We start from the raw sequence: 4,488 nt of genomic DNA, 5'->3' as shown, positions 1-4,488 counted from the left end.
TTAGTTTTAAAAAGGTATAAAAGTATAGCACTGTGAGATCACTTAATCTATTCACATTTTACAATGAGGTTTACTATATTTTTCTATAATTATTGTAGGTTGATCTGATCCGAGTACATTTATATCCTCACAGTGTTATGAAAGGCACCCTTAAAACCTAAAGAATGGAACACAATATGTTGAACAATTTGGCTCGTTCTAATTCCTCTCAAACTTTTGAGTAGCTCCCTGGAGGTATGAAAAATGTATTTTCAACTAAAATAATCATGTAAGCTCACTACCCAAATTGGTGAGACTTTTGGAAGAAAAAACAAAGTTTAATGACTATAATGACCATTAACCATAAGTTTTTTGACCATCTAGGACATTAAGTCAAAGTTTAAATTCATGTAATATTGTTATTAAGAGACTGCATAAATTCAACTCTTTGACCATTTCATTTTTTTCTTCTTATTTTCTCTATTACTTTTTGTGTAATTTTTTAGAAGAATTCAAGAATATTTGCAAAAGAATGAAGCGCTTGCGAACTGCTAATGAAGAAAAAGAAGAGGTTAGCTCCCTTTTTTTACTAAGTAATTTGTGATTTTTTGTGTGTGTATGAAGATTTAACCAATGAGATAATAGCCACAGATCGTTTGCTTGGTGTGATAAGAAATTTTTCTTAGGGTTAATGTTATTCCGCATTTATGGTGATAGTTAATCCTAGGGTTAATTTTATACTAAAATGATGGTATTAGATATCACATATAGTAGGTGAGATCCAGGGTGAGCCCATTTGAATTTAGTCGTATGTAGGGTTTGAGTGAAAGCTACTAGGGTTCGATACGAATAGAGAGGATGGTCAAGAACAGTAAACCTCTAGAAATGACAGGGATTATATTTAATGATTTCCTTTTTAAGTATTTATGACTTTGTCCTAAAATATCAATGTTGAGTATGAGTAAATGGAGTATGTTTCATAATCCAACCTGAGATTTAGAATTAAGAACTTCTGCATTTTTGGCCTCTCAATGAAACTAATTCTAATTTTTTTGATCAAACATATTATGCCTTTTATTTTTTCCCCTTTATTGTAGTACTTCTGTATCTTCAATTTTATCATAGTGCATGAAAAAAAAGAATCTATTTGCCTCATTATTTTACTGTTCAATTATGTTTAGGTTGAACTTTTCATTTTACTATAGGTGTTACTTCTTTGTAATTGTGAAAGGAATTGGAGAGAATAACTTCTCTTTTTTTTTGGTACAAAAGGAATTAATATATTATATTTTAATATGCATCATTACAAGATAGTGACAGAACATGGTTGTTGATAGTATTTAGACGAATGATAGAGGTTGATTACAATATTAACTAATACTAGATGGCTTCAAATGCCAAGCAAAAGAAGTTCCTGCTCTATCTGCTTTCAACTTCTTCACTGCAAACAACGGAGGAATTGCTAACAACAAAAAGGATCTGTCCAGTTTTAACTTAGTCCCCTCCTTTGCCATTAGATTTCCTTCTCGAAAGCTATGCTAGACAAGAGGGTTCCCTAATCGTTGCAGTCACATAAAATATTATTGTAATACAGGTTGCCATCCTTTAAGATTTGGTGATTTCTTTACAATTAATGGAGATTTCTAGGGTCTTAGATTGAGAGTAATGGATAGGCTTTATGGGTAATTTAATCTCAAGATACAATGATATTGTAAATATTCGTAGTTCATTTTAGTCTGAATTTATTTCTAAATCGTACCATTCTATTCTTTCGTACTCTAAATCATGTAGGTCTATTTCATACCATTGTTGGTTTAATATATCTTCTGATTCGTTATCATTAAATATTTTTTCCCATATGATTCTTCTTAATTCAATTATTTTACAATTAACCTGATTCGTTCCAAGGTCATGAAATGAGACAATTAAGATCTCTTGCATGCTTAGCTTACTAACGTAAAACTCAAATTAAAGTTTAATTGCTGGAGACTTAAGACAAATGACAGGGTAATAAAGGAGGTTGATTTAATAGTTCAAATCCAACATTGGTATAAGTTGATCCTTCAAATACAATAATTGGATACAATACTTTGTTTAGCCGGAAGTTAGAAAAAATATGAGGGTTACATGTCATGTGATTTGTGGTTCCTGAATCAATAAATCAATTGTTTGAAGAGGTAATAATACATGCTTTTCCATACTAGCAAAGGTAGTAATTGAAGAAGATTGCTTAATTGATTTTTGATACTGAGCAAATCTACCATAATACTCTGTCAAAAGAAAAATTGTTTTAATCGATGATGAATTATGAAGAATATCTATCTTACTATTATCCTTATCTGAATTTTTCCTTTATTCTCCTTTATTATCATTGGTTTTCCCAATTATCAACTCACAATACCCAATCGAACGAGTGCTAGGTTGCATGACACATTGTGCTAAGAGTTACAGATAATCCATAGATATTAGTACACCTTCATGAAAAAGTGGAGAGCTGCAACTTGAAAATGTTATTAGAGGAGAAATTAGACTGGGGAACACGAAATGGTAGAAATTGGAAGAGAAAATTTGTGAAAGAGGAGTGGAAAACAACATAGATACTACTAATTGGATTGGCGAGAAATGCATATACTTAATGCGTATTGTGGAATTTAATTTGAATCATTAACACCAAACAAGGTTCAAGAAGATCATGTATCTATTATGTAAATTCGTTGACTTAACGAGTTAAGAGTGTGTAAATATTAAAACATCTATACTTAATTGATTATTCTTAGTTTGTTGACATATTTAGCTGGTGTATTTGATTAGTTGACAGGCAAGACATTGTTGGAGTAGTAATCTTATCTTTGGGAGAAAGACTTTTAAGTTTATAGTTGAATTTTTTTCGAAGTTCTGCCTTATCTCACTACCTTCGATCCAAAACATGCACTACAATCTCCACTATTTGATTTGTTGTTTTTAGTGTTTCTGTTGGATGGTGTTTATTATTGCTAACATCATTTAATATTCGTTAAAAGATTGCACCATTATGACCATATTTTTCTTTTATCTGTTTTGGTATCCTCTTGCAGATAGGTATATTTATGGGAATTACTAAAACAGTCAAGTTAAACGTTAACGAGTTAGATAGCGTTGGCGATGTCAAAGCTTTGCTATATGATAAGGAAGGCATGCCGGTATCTCATCAACAAATGTTTTCAGAAGATAATATTCTAATGGATTGACAGAAGTTAGTCGATTATGGCATTTGCAAAAACTCCACCCTTCATGCTGTTGTAGAAGATACAGCCCCAGTGATCACATTATTTGTAAGGAGATCCTATCCTGAAGATATCATTATTGTTTATTCGAAGAGTTATGATACTATCCAGGATGTCAAATTTTGGATTGCTGCTAAACAAGGAACAAACATAGGCGAATTCTCTCTCATTCATGATGGGAAATTTCTGGACGAGGACAAACCCTTATCGTTTCTCAAGATTGGTGATGGTTCAGTTCTTCGTATGGTGCTCAATCGTAATGACAAGTTTCTTATCTTTGTCATAACGCGAACTCATGGAATCATACAAATAGAAGTCAAGGCTACCATATGTGTTCGTGATGTTAAAATTGTTATTGAGAGCAAGGTTGGCTACTCAGTTCATAATATGGATCTGTTTATGGGAGAACCAAAACTAGATGATCAGAAGGAATTGTATCAGTATGAGATCAAAGAAGAGTGTTTCTTAAAATTATTGAAAGCATAAGGATAAATTGTCTTGGAACCTATTGAAAGAGTTATGATCATGAGATAACTTATTTCTCGTGATTAGTTATCTCAAGTTGATGATCGGTCAGACAACTTGTGTTTGCTGCAATATTTGCAAAATATTTGCAATATTTTGACATTGTTTCTTTTTCATGTACTCTTATTCAAGTAGAATCTGACATCTTTCTTGCTTTGGAAACATTTTAACTTTTATCGTTTTTATTATACCCTTACAGTGTGTTTTATTTTACTTTTTATATTTTTTTTCCTGGATTATGATTTATTGTTGTTCAGTTGGTGAGTGAAAAAATATTTTAAAGAAAAAATATATATTAAATATTAATAGTTGGATCTGTCGATTGTCTCAACTGCTTGTGAAGTTAATCAGACAAGCAGTGGCTCCTATGAACGTGAAATTAAATGTGTTCAGCCAGACTACGTGGGTTGTGTATTAGTCCATCAAAATGTCAACAAAATTTTAATCTAAACAAATAATTTTGAGATGTAGCGAGTTAAGAAATTTAAAGATAAAACTCATCGAATTTAAATTCTAGATCTGCGTCTGCTTATAGTGTCAGACAATGCTAGTTTGTAAATTCTATCAGTAAGATTCCAATCATAGGCTTTAATCTCACACTATCCCATCAATTTGGGATCCAAATTAGAGATTTTCCTTCGGAGGCATCGGGAAGAATTTGAAATGGAATAATATCGATTCATACAGGAAAGTTGTCTTCAGTTTCCTATTTGATTTATTA

General features: G+C 31.6%; 1 protein-coding gene across 1 annotated transcript; it reads left to right on the top strand.

Moving 5' to 3' along the window:
• The first annotated feature begins 511 nt into the window (after positions 1 to 511).
• Positions 512 to 3,728, top strand: LOC125852796 (uncharacterized). The gene is made up of 3 exons (XM_049532479.1): positions 512 to 550; positions 3,054 to 3,158; positions 3,210 to 3,728. Exons 1-3 carry the CDS (start codon positions 512 to 514, stop codon positions 3,726 to 3,728), a joined length of 663 nt encoding a protein of 220 aa, XP_049388436.1.
• Positions 3,729 to 4,488: the final 760 nt, after the last annotated feature.

This window comes from Solanum stenotomum, unplaced genomic scaffold (assembly GCF_019186545.1).
Source record: "Solanum stenotomum isolate F172 unplaced genomic scaffold, ASM1918654v1 scaffold5612, whole genome shotgun sequence".
Taxonomy (NCBI): domain Eukaryota; kingdom Viridiplantae; phylum Streptophyta; class Magnoliopsida; order Solanales; family Solanaceae; genus Solanum; species Solanum stenotomum.
Note: the sequence above shows the minus strand (reverse complement) of the source record. Positions and strands in the feature narration are given on the sequence as shown.